Source organism: Ovis aries, chromosome 19 (assembly GCF_016772045.2).
Source record: "Ovis aries strain OAR_USU_Benz2616 breed Rambouillet chromosome 19, ARS-UI_Ramb_v3.0, whole genome shotgun sequence".
In the NCBI taxonomy this organism is placed as follows: domain Eukaryota; kingdom Metazoa; phylum Chordata; class Mammalia; order Artiodactyla; family Bovidae; genus Ovis; species Ovis aries.
In genome coordinates this window covers 699,691-717,217 of record NC_056072.1, presented here as the reverse complement: position 1 = coordinate 717,217, position 17,527 = coordinate 699,691, and the positions used below count along the sequence as shown (strand labels likewise).

The 17,527-nt window shown below is 41.0% G+C and overlaps 1 protein-coding gene across 2 annotated transcripts in view; it reads left to right on the top strand.

Moving 5' to 3' along the window:
- LANCL2 (LanC like glutathione S-transferase 2) overlaps positions 1-17,527 on the top strand; it is an 83,390-nt gene that overhangs the window by 52,170 nt on the left and 13,693 nt on the right. For both annotated transcript variants that reach the window (XM_027957925.3, XM_060402042.1), the window contains exon 6: positions 521-703. In XM_027957925.3, the coding sequence (XP_027813726.2) occupies positions 521-703 (183 nt within the window). The remainder of the gene's footprint in view (positions 1-520; positions 704-17,527) is intronic.

The window sequence follows — 17,527 nt, the reverse complement described above, 5'->3', positions numbered from 1 at the left end:
CCAGCCCAGCTGCAGTGCCTCACCGCCTCACATAGGGAATTGAAGTCTCTTGCAGAAATAGCTCAGATAAAAGATTTGTAGATATAGGTATATGAGAGTCCCCAGCTGTAAATTTATGTGTTAACTTGACTGTGCTGTGGTGCCCAGACATTTAGTCAGACATTATTCTGGGTATTTCTGTGAGGGTGTATAGGTGATGTTTACATTTAAACAGGTTGACTTCTGGTAAAGAAGTCTGTTCTCTGCACTGTGGGTGGGCTTTGTCCAGTCAGTTGAAGGCCTCCCCTGAGCAAGAGGGAATCCCCAGCAGACAGCCTTCAGCTTCATCTGCAGCCTCAGCAAGCATTGATGCAAAAGTCTGCCCAGGCCTTAAGTAACCAGAGAGGTAAATTAATTCCAGTTTTATATGTTCCTCAGTATTCCAGGTAATTGATGCTTAACTATATTAGCTGCATTATAGGTTAGAAAAGAAAAAAAAAACTTATGGAAAAATTAATTAAATTTTTTATTTGTTTAAAAGCCAGCAGCAAAAGTGGACCAAGAAACCTTGACAGAAATGGTGAAACCTAGTATTGACTATATGCGCCACAAAAGATTCCGATCTGGGAATTATCCGTCGTCACTAAGCAATGAGACAGACCGACTGGTGCACTGGTGCCATGGGGCCCCCGGCGTCATCCACGTGCTCGTGCAGGCATACAAGGTCAGTGCACAGGCTGTGTCCTTAGCACCCGATGCGCACACACACACTGTTCACCACCGAGTTTTCGGTTTGGTCTTGATAATCATATTTGCTTGCAAACTAAAAACCTTTTAGGGCTAATATTTCTACTAGTAAGCAGAAAATCTTATTTCACTGTTCATCACCACTATAGTTAGAGCTGTAAGTGTGTATGTGTGTCTTGAAAGGGATTAGATTTATGTGTAAAAGAAAACCTAGACGACATAAGTATGAATAACCAGTAAGGTAGGAGGTAGCATTAGAGCCACAGTGCTTGTTGTTTGACTTCACATCGTTTCATTTCCTTCCCTGAATAAGCCTTTGTTGCAGGATGATGATGATTTGGGAAATTTTAAATCTGAATTTAAAATTATTATAAAATTATTTATGGAAGATGGACATGGCGTTCAAATTTTCACACATAGTATTATTGGAAATCTGGCAATGCATTTACTGATTAACTGTAGTAGACTCTCAATCTGTCTGCGGACAGTGTTAAGAATACTGCTATTTCTCTCCTGGACTTAAAATTACCATGTAAATTGAAATTATCATGTAAAATTGCTTTTGAAATTTTTTCTTTTAATGCATCTGTGTAATGGTTGATATTTGATTTTCGCTCCTATAGATGCTACTCACATTTCACATAGGGCATACTCTTCTTGGTATGAACATGTATTATTTGAAATTATGTAGTATTTTAGATGGTCTTGGAAAAAATGTCAAGATTTTTAATACTATTTCTGTGATGTATTAGGTATTTTGTTAATTGAAAGTGATTTCCTAACAGTTATGTTTGTGGACATTTGCGGACCTCACGGATGGAAGCTATTTTGGTGAATAGTTACAATCAGTGAGTTTCTGTGGTAGCTTAGATGGTGAAGAATCTGCCTGCAGTGCAGGAGACCTGGTTTTGATTACTGGGTTGAGAAGATCCTCTGGAGAAAGGAGTGGCTACCCACTCCAGTATTCTTGCCTAGAGAAACTTATGGACAGAGGAGCCTAGTAGACTACAAGTCCATGGGGTTACAAAGAGTCAGACATGACTGAGCAACGAACACTTTCACTTTTCTATGATCAGTTCTTTATGGTAAATTATAGGTTAGAGTAACAAAATCTTCCACCTTCTAACCACACATTTAGGCTTTAGGGCATTAGCAGTTTGTGTGGACTCAGCCACTAATAAACAAATACTAACGTTGGTCAAATAAAGTTGTATTTGAAAAAGTAAATATGTTTCACAAGAAAACCATGTAAGTCATAGCAAAGTAATATCAAAGTTATCCTTTGATTCTGGGCTAAATGTATGAAAAAACCATACCCTCCCTTCCTATACCCACAATCCTGCTCTGTAATTTCCATAGTAGAACTGTTAGAAATGCATCTTGATGGTCAACTCTTGACCTTAACTTTTCATCAGCAAATGTTTTCATATAAATTATTCTCTAAAAACTCATTTGTTAGTTAATTATTTCTAACGTGAATATCTTTCTTCTAGGTGGTGTTTGTCAGAATCACCTGGAGAGATTATTTTCAAACTATACTTTCTTTCCTTCTTCCTCAAGATTCTGGTGCCTTCCTGATATGAAGCGTCGTTATAGACATATCAGTTTTCCCCTTTGTCTGTCAGTTGTTTCGGTTATTTTACTACTGTGAATAAGCTGTAGTGAGCACTTGGACACGTCTTTTTGTAGACATATGTTTGCATTTCTTTGGGAGCTGATAACGAGGAGCGGAATTGCTGGCTCAGAAGGTGACTTGCTTAGTTTCATAAGACACTGCTAGACCTTTTCTTAAAGGGCTGTACCATTTTTACGTTCAGTCAGCAGTGTAGGAGAATTCCAGTTGCTGCACATCTCTGCCAACTCTTGGTGTTGAAAGTTGTCTTCATTTCTGGTGGGTATTTCATTCTGGTTTTGACTTGTGTTTTCCTGATGTTTAATAATATCGAGCAATTTTGCTTGTGCTCATGGGTTGTTCGTACAGTTGAACCTTTAGCAACACAGGATTGAGCTTTGTGGGGCCACTTACATTTGAATCTTTTTCAGTAAATACAGTACTATGGTACAACACAGTCCATGATGGGTTGAATGAAGATACAGAATGGCATACCCATAGGCCCCACTGTAAAGTCATACAAGGATTTTCAACTAGGTGGGGGCTGGTACCCCAGCCCCCAGATTGTTCAAGGGTTAACTGTATATTTTTCTTAAGTGTCTGTTCATATCTTTTCCCCACATTGTTTTATTTATTTTTTATCTTTTTATTATTGAGTTATAAGAATTCTTCCTCTATTCTGGTTGTAAGCCTTTTTGCAGATATGTTTTGGAAATAATTTCTCTCAGTCTGTAGTCAGCCTAATTTAATATTCTGTATGGGATCTTTTAATGAATCGAATTTTAAATTCTGGTGAAGTCTACCTTGTTAGTGTTGTGTTTTCTTTTTTTCATGGCAGTTACTTTCTGAATCTTGTCTAAGAAATTTTACTCACTCCCAGGTTATACAGACAGTATTCTCCTACATGCTTCATGGATTTAGATTTTATATTTAGAATTGTCTCAAATTAAGTTTTATATACTGTGTGAAGGACGGAGGCTCATTTTCTCACTGTAGAAGTGTTTGATTGTTCCCACATTGTTTGTTGCAAAGACTTATTTCCCCAATTGATTTGTTACCTATAGAGGCACTAATTCAAAGATCGATTTCCCAGTAAGCATAGGTTTATATCTGGGCTCGCTGTTCTGTTGCTTTGGCCTCTTTATCTGTCATCGTAATACCATCTTGTCTGGATTACTCTAGCTCTAAGCTTTAAAATCGGGTATGTTAAGACTTCAGCTTTGCTTTTCTTTTGCAGAATTGTTTTAAATATCCTAGATCCTTTGCATTCCAGTATAAAATTTAGAAATCAGTTCGTCAACCTCTGCAGAAGAGGCCTATTGGGATTATGACTGAGAGTGCAGTCAATTTATAGATCAGTTTTGGTAGATTTGATATTGATATTGAATGTTCCTATCCACAAATATGGTTTCTGCTGTTTATATTTTCTCTCTATTAGGTCAGCAGTGTTTTATAGTTTTTGATGTTTTTGTATTTAAAGTGTGTCTCTTCATAGTTGGGCCTTGTCTAGCAGTGCAGGTTTAACAGTCTCGGCCTTTAACTTGGAAGTTCAGTTTAATAATGTTTGCATGGTTGGATTTAGCTCTACCGTTTTCCCATGAGGTTTCTGTTGGCTACATACTGGGACTTTTTCCCCCCTGCTTTGTTTTTCCTTTTTTTTCCTTCCCTTTTAGGGAGGTAGGAGAGATTAATTGGATTTTTTTCAGGAATTCCATTTTAATTTCTCTGTTGACTCTTTAGTTGTATCTATTTGCACATTTGTTTCAGTTCAGGTCAGTTGCTCAGTCATGTCTGGCTCTTTGCAACCCCATGGACTGCAGCACACCAGGCCTCCGTGTCCATCACCAACTCCCAGAGTTTACTTAAACTCACGTTCATTGAGTCACTGATGCCATCCAACCGTCTGATTTTCTATTGTCCCCTTTTCCTCCCCCTTCAATCTTTTCCAGCATCAATCAATCAGGTCTTTTCAAATGAGCCAGTTCTTCTCATCAGGTGGCCAAAGAATTAGTTTCAATTTCAGCATCAGTACTTCCAGTGAATATTCAGAACTGATTTCCTTTAGGATGGACTGGTTGGATCTCCTTGCAATCCAAGGGACTCTCAAGAGTCTTCTCCAACACCACAGTTCAAAAGCATCAGTTCTTTGGTGCTCAGCTTTCTTTATAGTCCAACTCTCACATCCGTACGTAACTACTAGAAAAACCATAGCCTTGACTAGACAGACCCTTGTTGGCAAAGTAATGTCTCTGCTTTTGAATATGCTGTCTAAGTTGGTCATAACTTTCCTTCCAAGGAGTAAGTATCTTTTAATTTCATGTTTGCAGTCACCATCTGCAGTGATTTGGGAGCCCAAAAAATAAAATCTGCAACTGTTTCTTCATCTATTTGCCATGAAGAAGGGACTGGATGCCATGATCTTAGTTTTCTGAAGGTTGAGCTTTAAGCCAACTTTTTCACTCTTCTCTTTAACTTTCATCAAGAGGCTCTTCACTTCTTCTTCACTTTCTGGCATAATAGTAGTGTTATCTTCGTATCCGAGGATATTGATATTTCTCCCAGCAATCTTGATTCCAGCTTGTGCTTCATCCAGCCCAGTGTTTCCATGATGTACTCTGCCTATAAGTTAAATAAGCAAGGTGACAATATACAGCCTTGATGCACTACTTTTTCTATTTGGAACCAGTCTGTTGTTCCATGTCCAGTTCTAACTGTTGCTTCCTGACCTGCATACAGGTTTTTCAAGAGGCAGGTCAGGTGGTCTGGTATTCCCATCTCTTTCAGAATTTTCCACAGCTTGTGGTGATCCACACAGTCGAAGGCTTTCTTATAGTTAATAAAGCAGAAATAGATGTTTTCCTGAAACTCTCTTGCTTTTCTGATTATCCAGCAGATGCTGGCAGTTTGATCTCTGGTTCCTCTGCCTTTTCTAAAACCAGGTTGAACATCTGCAAGTTCATGGTTCATGAATTGCTGAAGCCTGGCTTGGAGAATTTTGAGCATTACTCTACTAGCATGTGAGATGAGAGCAGTTGTGCGGTAGTTTGAGCATTCTTTAGAATTGCCTTTCTTTGGGATTGGAATGAAAACTGACCTTTCCCAGTCCTGTAGCCACTGCTGAGTTTTCCAAATTTCCTGGCATATTGAGTGCAACACTTTCACAACATCATCTTTTAGGATTTGAAATAGCTCATCTGGAATTCTGTCACCTCCACTAGCTTTGTTCATAATGATGCTTCCTAAGGCCCACTTGTGGAGAAGGAAATGGCAACCCACTCCAGTGTTCTTGGCTGGAGAATCCCAGGGACGGTGGAGCCTGGTGGGCTGCCGTCTATGGGGTCGCACAGCGTCGGACACGACTGAAGCGACTTAGCAGCAGCAGCAGCAGCAGCAGCAGCAGCAGCAGCAGCAAGGCCCACTTGACTTCACATTCCAGGATGTCTGGCTCTAGGTGAGTGATCACACCATCATGATTATCTGGGTTGTAAAGCTCTTTTTTGTATAGTTCTTCTGTGTATTCTTGCCACCTCTTCAAAATATCTTCTGCTTTTGTTAGGTCCATACCATTTCTGTCCTTTATCGAGCCCATCTTTTCATGAAATCTTCCCTGGGTATCTCTAATTTTCTTGAAGAGATCGCCGGTATTTCCCATTCTATTGTTTTCCTCTATTTCTTTGCACAGATCACTGAGGAAAGTTTTCTTATCTCTCCTTGTTATTCTTTGGAACTCTGCTTTCAAATGGGTGTATCTTTCCTTTTCTCCTTTGCTTTTTGCTTTTCTTCTTTTTACAGCTATTTGTGAGTCCTCCTCAGACAGCCTTTTTGCTTTTTTACATTTCTTTTTCTTGGGGATGATCTTGAGCCCTGTCTCCTGTATGATGTCACAAACCTCCATCCATAGTTCATCAGGCACTCTGTCTATCAGATCTAGTCCCTTAAATCTATTTCTTACTTCCACTGTGTATCATTAGTGATTTGATTTAGGTCATACCTGAATGGTCTAGTGGTTTTCCCTCCTTTCTTCAATTTAAGTCTGCATTTGCTAATAAGGAGTTCATGATCTGAGCCAGTCAGCTCCTGGTCTTATTTTTGCTGACTGTATAGAGCTTCTCCATCTTTGGCTGCAAAGAATATAATCAATCTAATTTTGATGCTGACCATCTGGTGATGTCCATGTGTAGAGTCTTCTCTTGTGCTGTTGGAAGAGGGTGTTTGCTATGACCAGTGTGTTCTCTTGGCAAAACTGTGTTAGCCACTGCCCTGCTTCATTCTGTTCTCCAAGGCCAAATTTGCCTGTTACTCTAGGTGTTTCTTGACTTCCTACTTTTGCATTCCAGTTCCCTATAATGAAAAGGACAACTTTTTCGGTGTTAGTTCTAGAAGGTTTGTAGGTCTTCATAGAACCATTCAACTTCAGCTTCTTCAGCATTACTGGTCGGGCCATAGACTTGGATTACCATGATATTGAATGGTTTGCCTTGGAAATGAACAGAGATCTGTCATTTTTGAGATTGCATCCAAGTACTGCGTTTTGAACTCTTGTTGACTATGATAAAGAATCCCTTCTAAGGGATTCTTGCCCACAGTAGGAGATATAATGGTCATCTGAGTTAAATTCACCCATTCCAGTCCATCTTAATTCATTGATTCCTAAAATGTCAACATTCACACTCTTGCCATCTCCTGTTTGACCACTCCCAATTTGCCTTGATTCATGGACCTAACATTCCAGGTTCCTATGCAATATTACTCTTTACAGCATCAGACCTTGCTTCCATCACCAATCACATTCGCACCTGGGTGTTGTTTTTGGCTCCATCTCTTCATTCTTTCTGGAGTTATTTCTCCACTGATCTCCAGTAGCATATCGGGCACCTACCGACCTGGGGAGTTCATCTTTCAGTGTACTATCTTTTGGCCTTTTCATACTGTTCATGGGGTTCTCAAGGCAGGAATACTGAAGTGGTTTGCCATTCCCTTCACCAGTGGATCACATTTTGTCAGAACTCTCCACCATGACCTGTCTGTCTTGGGTGACCCTACACAACATGGTAATAGTTTCATTGAGTTAGACAAGGCTGTGGTCCATGTGATTAGATTGGTTGGTTTTCTGTGATTGTGGTTTTCGGTCTGTTTGCCATCTGATGGAGAAGGGTAAGAGGGTTACGGAAGGTTCCTGATGGAAGAGACTGACTGAGGGGGAAAAGTGAAAGTGAAAGTGAAGTAGCTCAGTCATGTCCGACTCTTTGCGACCCCGTGGACTGTAGCCCTCCAGGCTTCTCCGTCCATGGGTTTCTCCAGGCAAGAATACTGGAGTGGGTTGCCATTTCCTTCTCCAGGGGCTCTTCCCGACCCAGGAATCGAACCCAGGTCTCGTGCATTGCAGGTAGACGCTTTAACCTCTGAGCCACCAGGAAACTGGGTCTTATTCTGAGTGGTGGGGCCATTCTCAGTAAATCTTTAATCCAGTTTTCCATTGATGGGTGGAGCTGTGTTCCCTCCCTGGTATTTAACTAGGGCCAAACTATGGTGGAATGACTTCCCTGGTGGCTCAGATGTAGGAGACCCAGTTTCAATCCCTGGGTGGAGAAGATCTCCTGGAGAAGTAAATGGCAACCCACTCCAGTATTCTTGCCTGGAAAATACCATGGACAGAGGAGCCTGGTAGGCTACAGTCCATGGGGTCGCAAAGAGTCCGACACGACTGAGCGATTTGACTTTCAAACTATGGTGGAGATAATGAAGATAATGGTGACCTCCTTCAAAAGATTCCACGCATGTACTGCTACACTCAGTGCTCCCAACCCTGCAGCAGGCCAGCACCAATCCATGCCTCCACTGGAGACTCCTGGACACTCACGGGCAAGTCTGAGTCAGTCTCTTCTAGGGTCACTGCTCCTTTCTCCTGGGTCCTGGTGCACAAAGTTCTGTTTGTGCCTTCCAAGAGTCTATTTCCCAGTACTGTATAAGTTCTGGCAGCTCTATGGTGGGGTTAATGGCGACCTCCTCCAAGAGGGCTTATGCCATGCCCAGGTCTGCTGCACCCCGAGCCCCTGCCCCTGTGACGGTCCACCACTGACCTGTACCTCCACAGGACATGCTCAAACACAGTTCTGTCTCAGTCTCTGTGGGGCCCCTGGGTCCTGGTGCACACAAGGTTTGTTTGAGCCTTCTGAGCATGTCTGGAAGGAACAGGGTTTGATTCTAAGTGTGAATTTGCCTCTCCTACCATCTTGCTGGTGCTTTTCCTTTGCCCTTGGACGTAGGGTATCTCCTCACAGCTGCTCCAGTGCCTGCCGTTCTTCTGGGGTTTCTCTGACCTCGAACGTGGGGTATCTCCTCTTGGCTGGTCCAGCAAAGCACAGCCGCTGCTCCTGACCTTGGACGTGGGGTATATTGTCACAGCTGGTCCAGCAAAGTGCAGCCACTGCTCCTGACCTTGGACGTGGGGTATCTCCGTATGGCTGGTCCAGCAAAGCGCAGCTGCTGCTCCTAACCTTGGACATGGGGTATCTCCACACAGCTGGCCCAGCAAAGCACAGCCGCTGCTCCTGACCTTGGACATGGGGTCTCTTCTCAGCTGCTCACTGCTCATTTTTTAGTGGTTACTAAATATACATCTTTAATATTTCAATATAGAAATTGCAATGGACATCCTTAACTTTTCACAGTCTCCTTAGAATTAACATTGTACATTTCACATAAAAAAGAAGAAAGTAGTAAGTGCCAAGTTCTCTTGACTGCAGTTCTTTATATCTTTATTACATCTGTCAGATGTATAAATCAACAAATGTTAAAAACCAGTGATATAATTTTTAGTTTCATAATTTTGCTTTTTAAATAGTATTTTAAAGAAATTAAGACAAAGAAGATGGTCTTTCATATTTATTTGTATATTTGCTCTTTATAGTGCTCTTCATTCCTTCTTGAAGATCCATATCTTTCCTTTAGGCTGAAGAGCTTCCTTTAGCATTTCTTATAGTCAGTTTGGTAACAACACATTGATTATCTGTTGTTACTTATCACTTGTCTTTATTTCACCTTCATTTTTTTTTTAAATGGAAAATAAAGGACAGTATATTTTAGTTGTAGCGTATACTTTTGGATCCCAACACGTTGCTAAATGTCTCATACCTCAGGCCCTGCCTCAGGTACTTAGCACCGTACAGGCACCAGGTGGTTCTGCCTGCAACCACACACTTGAATGCACCAGCTGGAACTCCTTTGACCCGGCTTTGGCTTATTCAGTAGATTACTTAGGAGAGGGTGATCCATCGTCAAAGAGGTGATTCGTGCAAGGAATGCATGTCTGGCAAACAGCCTTCAGTTTGTTGATTGTTGTGGTATTTGTGGTAACAAAGATCTTGTATCTTTTTCCTGATTTAAGGAAATTTCTTGCAGTTCTCTGTGATGATGACATCCAGATGAACCAATAAAATTCTAACAGTAGAATTCCTACTGTTTCATATTCCTGCGGCACTTGCGTGTGGGTATTTTGTACCAAAGTGCTTTATAGATTTCAAGGTGAGCTTGACATTTTGGGAGTACTGGTTCATCTACGTTACATACCAGGGAACTTTTCTTAATATATGTGAACATTTTGGTTATTTCCTGGTTGTTCCAACAGTGGTCATTTTCATGGGCAAAATCTGAAGCCATCCCTCTGGGTGGTGCTTCAGTCTTCCTTCTACATCTTGTGGTGATTTGTGAAGAATGCTCTCCTTATCATGAACATTTAAATCAATTCTGCGGACATTTCTTTATTATTCCAAAAACTGCAGAGAACAGGGATTTTGTAATAACTGATCCAGAAATTTCCTACCACTTTAAGAATGCCTAACAATAAGACTCAGTGGTAAAGAATCTGCTTGCAAATTCAGAGGTTGCAGGAGATGTGGGTTCGATCCCTGGGTCAGGAAGATCCCTGGAGAAGGAAATAGCAACCCACTCCAGTATTCTTGCCTGAAGAATCCCATGGACAGAAGAACCTAGTGGGCTACAGTCCATGGGGTTGCAAAGAGTCGGACATGAGTTAACGACTGAGCACGCACAACAATAAGCAAAAGCAGTGATGGAGATGAATACTGCTCTATACTTAGGAAAACTCAATTCTTCCACCCCATCAAATTGGCTGCTAAGTGGAAGATGTTAAAAAAAAGAAAGAAAAAAACTGAAGTTGCCTTTTTATATTATTATTGTTATGGGATTCCATCTCTCCAAGGCTTACAATGAAAATGCCTCTTAGGAATTATTTTTTTAATTAACTGGTGAAATACTGTAAGTTAATAAAGTTATTATTTCTGGAAGAGGTCTTAGTAAATGAATCACCTGAAACTTCACTTCTGCTTGTGAGAATTTAAAAAAAAAAGTGAAGTAGTTTTATTCACTTTGTGTCATGTTTGTTTCTTGGCAAGTCGAAACTCTGTCACCAATCCAGCTTCACTGAATATGAGCTTATATTTTTTCCTTTTTTCGTATTTTCCTTAAAGGCTTTGATTTTAATAGTTGAAACCGTTTTGAAGAAGATAAAGGAAATATATGAAAGATGAAAAAGGAAAGATGAAAGCTTTAAGAAGAGAGGGAAAAGCCTTCATTTCCTTGGAGCAGACATTGTTATTCATTGTTTATGAGGGAATGATAAACACCATGGCAATAAGACATAATGATTTGCACCCCACAAGCTGTTCCATATAGTCATGTATTAAACCATAAAAGAAAAAAGTCAACCCAATTTGCCCGTGGAAAAGGGAGTAATATCAGAATGTTATAGCTCAATGGAAAAATTCACAAGGTATTAAAAAAATCTGGATTTTATTTCATACCTTGAAATCCGCAGCAGGGTTCTACAGAGGAGAGAGAGGAGCAAGCTCTCAGTGACCAGGTCTGAGGGAGGGAGAGAGTATGTTCTAGCCCAGTGGCTCCGAAGAGTTAGATTCACTCTGCAGAAGATTAGACATGAAACAGTGTGATCTCAGAGGGCTCTGGAACCACTGGCACGTTCTGTTCACTCTCGTTTGTTTTTTGTTTTTTTTTTTTTAATTGGAGTATAGTTGAATAGCATGAAAAGGCAAAAAGATACGACACTGAAAGATGAGCCTCCTAGGTCAGTAAGTGTCCAGTATACTACAGGGCAAGAGCAGAGAAATAGCTCCACAAAGATTGAAGAGGGTGAGCCAAAGCAGAAACGACACCCGGTTGTGGATGTGTCTGGTGGTGAAAGTAAAGTAAGATGTGTAAGGAACAGTATTGCATAGGAACCTGGAATGTTAGGTCCGTGAATCAAGATAAATTGGATGTGGTCAAACCAGAGATGGCAAGAGTGAACGCTGACATTTTAGGAATCAGTGAATTAAAATGGACGGGAATGGCCAAATTTGATTCAGATGACCATTGTATCTACTACTGTGGGCGAGAATCCCTTAGCAGAAATGGAGTAGCCATCATATTCAACAAAAGAGTCTGAAATGCAGCCCTTGGGTGTAATCTCAAAAACAACAGAATGAACTCAGTTCATTACCAAGGCAAACCATTCAACATCGCAGTAATCCAAATCTGTGCCCCAACCACTAATGCTGAAGAAGCTGAACTTGGAATGATTCTCTGAAGACCTACAAGGCCTTCTAGAACTAACACCAAAAAAAAGATGTCCTTTTCATCATAGTGGACTAGAATGCAAAAGTTGGAAGTCAAAAGATAGCCTGGAGTAACAGGCAGGTGTGGCCTTGGAGTACAAAATGAGGAAGGCAGAGGCTCACAGTTTTGCCAAGAGAACACACTGGTCATAGCAAACACCCTCTTCCAACAATACAAGAGACGACTGTACATGTGGCCATCATCAGTACCAAAATGAGATTGATTATATTCTTTGCAGCCAAAGGTGGAGAAGCTCTACACAGTCTGCAAAAACAAGACCTGGAGCTGACTATGGGCCAGACCATCAGCTCCTTATTGCAAAATGCAAGAAAGTGAGGAAAACCATGAGGCCATTCAGGTATGACCTAAATCAAATCCCTTTTGATTATGCAGCGTAGGTGATGAATAGATTCAAGGGATTAGATCTGGTAGACAGAATGCCTGAAGAACTATGGATGGAGGTTTATAGCATTGTATAGGAGGTAGTGACCAAAACCATCCTCAAGAAAAGAAATACAACAGCAAGACAGAGTGGTTGTCTGAGGAGGCCTTGCAAATAGCTGAGAAAAGAAGAAAAGCAGAAGGCAAAGGAGAAAGGAAAAGATACACCCAACTGAATGCAGAGTTCTAGAGAATAGCAAGGAGAGATAAGAAAGCCTTCCTCAGCGATCATTGCAATGAAATAGAGGAAAACAATAGAATGGGAAAGACTAGAGATCTCTTCAAGAAATCAGAGATTCCAAGGGAACATTTCATGCAAAGGTGGGCACAATAAAAGAATAAAGAAACAATAAGGACCTAACCGAAGCAGAAGAGATTAAGAAGAGGTGGCAAGAATACACAGAACTACACAAAAAAGATCTTAATGATCCAGATAACCACGATCCTGTGATCACTCACTGATAGCCAGACATCCTGGAGTGCGAAGTTAAGTGGGTCTTAGGAGCATTACTACAAACAAAGCTAGTGGAGGTGATAAAATTCCTGCTGAGCTATTTCAGATCCTAAAAGATGATGCTGTGAAAGTACTGCACTCAATATGCCAGCAAATTTGGAAAACTCAGCAGTGGCTACAGGACTAGAAAAGGTCAGTTTCTATTCCAATCCCAATGAAAGGCAAGGCCAAAGAATATTAAAATTACTGCACAGTTTTACTCATTTCACATGCTATAAGGTAATCCTCAAACTCTTCCAAGCTAGGCTTCAGGAGTACATGAATTGAGAACTTGAAGATGTACAAGCTGAATTTAGAAAAGGCAGAGGAACCAGAACTAATTGCCAACATCTGCTGGATCATAGAAAAAGCAAGGGTATTCCAAAAAAAGATCTGCTTTGTTGACTACGCTAAAGCCTTTGACTATTTGGATCAAAACAAACTGGAAAATTCTTAAAGAGATGGGAATACCAGACTACCTGACCTGCCTCCTGAAAAACCTGTATGCAGGTCAAGAAGCAACAATTAGAACCGAACATGGAACAACAGACTGGTTCCAGATTGGGAAAGGAGTACATCAAGGCTCCTTTGTCACCCTGCTTATGTAATTTATATGGAGAGTACATCATGTGTAATGCCGGGCTGGATGAAGCCCAAGCTGGAATCAAGATTGCTGGGAGAAATATCAATAAACTCGGATATGCAGATGATATCACTCTAATGGCAGAAAGCGAAGAGGAACTAAAGAGCTTCTTGATGAAAGTGAAAGAGGAGAGTGAAAAAGCTAGCTTAAAACTTAGCATTCAAAAAAAAAAAAAAACCCCCAAGATCATGGTGTTTTCTTGGCAAATAAATAGGGAAATAATGAAACAGTGACAGACTTTATTTTCTTGGGCTCCAGAGTCACTGCAGACAGTGACTGCAGCCATGAAAGACTTGCTCCATGGAAGAAAAGCTGTGACAAACCTACATAACATATTAAACAGCAGAAACATCACTTGACTGACAAATTGAGTGAGTGAGTGAGTGAAGCTGCTCAGTCGTGTCCAACTCTTTGTGACCCCATGGACTGTAGGTGCCTACCATGCTTCTCTGTCCATGGGATTTTCCAGGCAAGAGTACTGGGGTAGGTTGCCATTTCCTTCTCCAGAAGATCTTCCCAACCCAGGGGTCGAACCCGTGTCTCCTGCATTGTAGGCAGATGCTTTACTCTCTGAGCCACCTTATTGACAAATTATGTATAGTCAAAAGCTATGTTTTTTCCAGTAGTCATGTGTGGATATGAGAGTTGGACCATAAAGAAGGCTGAGTGCTGAACAATTGATGATTTTAAACTCTGGTGTTGGAGAAGACTCTTGAGAGAGTCCCTTGGATTTCAGAGAGATCCAACCATCAATCCTAAAGGAAATCAACTTGGAATATTCATTGGAGGACTGATGCTGAAGCTGAAGCTCCAGGACTTTGGCCACCTGATGTGAAGAGCCAGTTCGCTGGAAAAGTCCCTGATGCTGGGAAAGAATGAGGGCGAGCAGAGAAGGGGGCGATAGAATATAAGATGGTTGGATGGCATCACTGGCTTGATGGACGTGAGTTTGAGCAAACTCTGGGAGATAGCAAAGGACAGGGAAGCCTGGCACGCTGCAGTTCATGGGGTTGCAGAGAGTCAGACATGACTTGGCTACTGAACACCAACATAGCTGATTTACAATGTCATTGTTAGCTTCACAAAGCAATAGTATATAGCAATAGTTACAGCAAAGCAATTCAGATTTTATACACACACACACACACCCACCCATATATAATTTTTTCAGATTCCACACATAAGTGATATCATATGTTACTTGGCTTACTTCACTTAGTATGTTAATCTCTAGGTCCATCATATTGCTGCAAATGGCATTATTTCAGTCTTGTACTATTTCAGAGCAATATTGCGTTGTGTATATGTACCACAACTTCATTTATTTATCCATCAATGGATATTTAGGTTGCTTCCAGGCTCTTGTAAATTCCACCTTCATTCTTTGAAGATATGTTTGCTGAATGTCTATGCTAACAGCTCTTTTTTCTCTTTCAGTTCTTTAAAGATACTGCTCCACAGTCTTCCGGCCTAAACTGTTTCTAAGATGTTAGTCATTCTTTTTTTTAGTAGTAGTATATTTTTCTTACAAGTATGTGTTTTCTCTGGAAGCTCTTGACATATCCTTTTACTTTTTGGTTTTCAGTATTTTATCAGGTACCTATGTATATCTGTATTTATCCTGCTTGAGAGCCTTTGGGGTTTTGACTTGTAATTGTACGCCTTTCATGACACTTGGTAAATGTTAGGCCTTTAATTTTTAGTAGGTCCCTAAGACTTTTGTTTTTAATTTTTTTCTGTAATTCAGATTGTATAATTTCTATTTATTTAGCTTCATATTCACTAATAATTTCTTCTGTATTAAGTCTTACCAGTAAATTTTTAATTTCACCTATTGGTGTTTTATCAGTTTCTGAATATCTGTCTTTTTTTTTCTATCATAACAACTTTACTTGACATTTTGACTCATGTAACAGAAAAGTGATCAGATGGAGAAAGCTAGCAAATAAATATTTTTGTAAAACTGTTTTCCTAAATTATAAGAAGCATATTCTGAACAAAATAATAATTATTTTTCTAGTGTGATCAAAGCCACTCTTTTATCTTCCTCTTTCTGATTTTTTTCTGTTCTTCTTTTAAATGTATTTATTTTTAATTGCAGGATAACTCCTTTACAGTATTGTGTTATCAGCCAGCCTTAGTATACATACATCCCCTCCTCCCCACCCCCCACCCCGTCCCAGCCCTCTGGGTTGTCACAGAGCCTGGGTTTGAGTTCCCTGAGTCACACAGCAGACTCCCACTGGCTATCTGTTTCACATTTGTCAGTGTATATGCTTCCAAGCTGTTGTCCCCATTCGTCTCACCCATGCCTTCCACCTCACTGCCTGTGTCCGCAAGTCTGTTCTCTGTGTCTGTGTCACCGTTGCTGCCCAGCAAATAGGTGCATCAGTACCATCTTTCTAGATTCCATATATATGCATTAATATTCAGTGTTTGTGTTTCTCTTCTCTGACTGACTTTGCTCTGTGTAATAGGCTCTAGGATCATCCACCTCATTAGAACTGACTCGTATGCATTCCTTTTATGGCTGAGTAGTATTCCATTCCATATGTACCTCAGCTTCTTTATCCATTCATCTGTCGATGGATATCCAGGTTGCTTCCATGTCTTAGCTATTATAAATTTGGGTACATGTGTCTTTTTCAGTTTTTGTTTCCTTAGGGTATATGTCTAGAAGTGGTCTTGCTGGGTAGTTGGCAGTTTTATTCCTAATGTTTGAAGGACTCTCCATACTGTCTTTCACAGTGGCTGTATCCATTTCCATTCCCACTAGCAGTGCAAGAGGGTTGCCTGGTCTCCACATTCTCTCCAGCATTTATTTGTGTGGATTTTTCAATCATGGCCATTCTGACTGGTTTCTCTGGGATTTCCAAAGCATTCTCTGATGTGGAGTATAGTTTCTTTTTTATCCTTAAGGATTTTTAATGACTGCCCCAAATCCATGCCTTTATTTTCAACATTTGGTCATCTCAGCATCAGTCCATTTTGTTAAGCCAACAGGCTCAGAGAAGTTACGATGACTTACCCCAAGTTATACAGTCAGTAGCTGTGGGAGAGGGAATCTAACCAGTGTCTTCTGACTCCAGATCCCTTATGTTGCCCTCTGCATTGCATGTCTCTTCAGACTTTCTGTCATGACACTTCCAGGGAAATTTAGCATTTGAGAGAGGTAATGTCGATCAGTAAATAGATTTTTCTGGCCGAGTTATAATGGCTACAATGTAGAAAAGATAAAATCTGTGATTAAATCTGGGGGCTTTTGTCCGTGTTCATTAAATTTCCAAATGTCCCACTATGAAAAGTCGCTTCTCACTTGGAGCATGAGCCTGTGATGGTGGTGGGTGTGGTGGCTGTGCGCCCGGTGCCGAGGGAGGAAGGGAAAGCGCCGTGTACGCAGCGCACCCCCAGCAGCTTCAGCCTAAGCCGGGGAGCAGGGGCTCTGCCTGACTGCACCAGCTGGAGACCACTGGAAAGGATGAAGGAGCCATAGCTTTCCTTCAGGACTGGGCTTACTCTCTGTGATTTCATGACATAGCCTCTGAAACAGTCTCCCTTTGAAACAGAGCAGGACCCTATGGTTCTGGTCCCCCACGCCATCATGTCCTCTGCCTGCCTTTTGTCTGTGGAAAACTTTAGTCAAGGAGTAAGTTTAATCAGAGAAGTGAGAAATGTGCAAACGAAGGGAAACAGTCTGAAGAGACTAAATGATAAGAACGTGCTCATTAAACACAGTAAGGGACCTTTGCTTCTTTCGCACGGGCCATACATAATCTGGGCCGTATCCTGTGAGCTGTCTTATAGATACTGAAAAACCAGGAGGAGAAGTGAGAGACTCAATTACTAGGCAGGCTGATAAGTCTGGGGGTCCCCAGGAGAGGGATCTGGGGTTCTCAAGGAGGAGATGGGGTCTGGAATTCTCAAGGAGGAGGAAAGGAGAAACCTTGTTTTCCCTCTACATTCCTTAGTCTTAGTCACA